We start from the raw sequence: 1,480 nt of genomic DNA, 5'->3' as shown, positions 1-1,480 counted from the left end.
TATATATATAAAATAATAATATTAAAATAATTGTTCTAGCTAAATAAGGAGAACAGCTTCTTCGTACCTGAAATTAAGCTCAATTTGCCACGTTAAATGTATATTTTGGGTGGACAGAAACCCACACACCTGCCTCAAAATAGGAGATGCAACAAAAAAAATCAAATTCCTATCATGCCACATAAGCATTGCCAGTGTTCACCCAACAATGTAGTTCTTTTTAGCCATATGTCTACATCAGACACGCTGAAAACAACTGTAAACCTTTCTAGGAAAAAACCTCTTCACACAGTGTAGAGAAATGAAAGGCACAGATGGCATTTGTGGCACTGTGTTAAGCAAATGTCACTCAAATCAACTGGTTTAGGCAGTAACCCCACACAAGAGCTGTGAACGTAAGAAGCCAATAGCCTTTAAGTAAAATTAATTGTACTACTGGTGTTTAATAAATAGTGATGCACAAACAAAATAAGCTGAACTGAGTCCTTCCTAAGTCTGTCCTCTCTATCAGTGTGATCTGACCTGTAATCCCATTATAAAGACCTATTATAGTGGGATAACTCAATTGTGTAAAGTGGATAACTCACCTTGAGTTCATGTTCTGTGCGATGGACCCCCAGCTTTTTCAGTCCGATGGTCAGGTCGTTGACACAGATGCCTCCGTCTCTGTTGACATCCAGGATCTGGAAGAGCACCTTGAGCCGATGCTCCTGCTCGGGTCCGCCGCACACCGGGCAGTGATGCGGGGAGTCGCAGGACTCATCATGGCGGTGCTCGGATAGAGATGTCGCGGAGCCCAGAGTCCGACCACCTCCACCGGGGTCCGAGCCCTGATACTCCTCCGAGCGGCACTGGCAGAAAACACCGCTGAGCAACGGAGAGACAAACGATCCCCGCTGATGCATGTCACTGAACTCCAGCAATTTAAAGTCTGTCTGTGTATGAGTGAGCGCGTGGGGAGCGAGAGTCACGCGATCGGAGCGGCGCCTGCTTTCCAGTCAAGATGCGTGACAGATGTGCTTTGAGATAAGCTTCCGAATACGTCTAAAGTGTTATCTATTGCTTTTGAGCCTCTTTACTTCAACAGCTCGTGTGATATGTTCTGGTTTAAGGTTCAAAACTGATCGCGCATTCACTCGCTACAGCGGCATTCAGAGCTCAGAGTGATGAGCTGGAAGGATGTCCCACCGGTACTCCGGGTTCTAGTATCCTAAAAAGCGCAGGCAAATCGGCGTCTTCCGACATATACATCGCTTTGAATCTCGTTCCGAATATATATTCTTGAGTTTGTGAATTTCCAATGGTAATCCGGTTTGAATTGGCGGTCTGAATGACAGCGGATGCAACGAGAATGCCGGTAGGGCGGGAGGAATCTCGTGTTCAACAGGAAATGAGTAACTGGGGGGAGGGGCTCTGAAGTGGGCGGGACTAAAGATGTCAGATGTCTAAACACTTGAAGTTACCAATCACATTAATATAA

The 1,480-nt window shown here is 45.7% G+C and overlaps 1 protein-coding gene across 1 annotated transcript in view; it reads right to left on the bottom strand.

The window, feature by feature from the left end:
• Positions 1 to 905, bottom strand: part of LOC107577952 (calcium-binding mitochondrial carrier protein SCaMC-2-B-like) — a 16,980-nt gene extending 16,075 nt beyond the window's left edge. The window contains exon 1 of the mRNA XM_016263968.1: positions 588 to 905. Coding sequence (XP_016119454.1) covers positions 588 to 905 — 318 coding nt within the window. The remainder of the gene's footprint in view (positions 1 to 587) is intronic.
• Positions 906 to 1,480: the final 575 nt, after the last annotated feature.

The sequence above is a fragment of the Sinocyclocheilus grahami genome, unplaced genomic scaffold (genome assembly GCF_001515645.1).
Source record: "Sinocyclocheilus grahami isolate Dianchi unplaced genomic scaffold, SAMN03320097.WGS_v1.1 scaffold7961.1, whole genome shotgun sequence".
NCBI lineage: Eukaryota > Metazoa > Chordata > Actinopteri > Cypriniformes > Cyprinidae > Sinocyclocheilus > Sinocyclocheilus grahami.
Note: the sequence above shows the minus strand (reverse complement) of the source record. Positions and strands in the feature narration are given on the sequence as shown.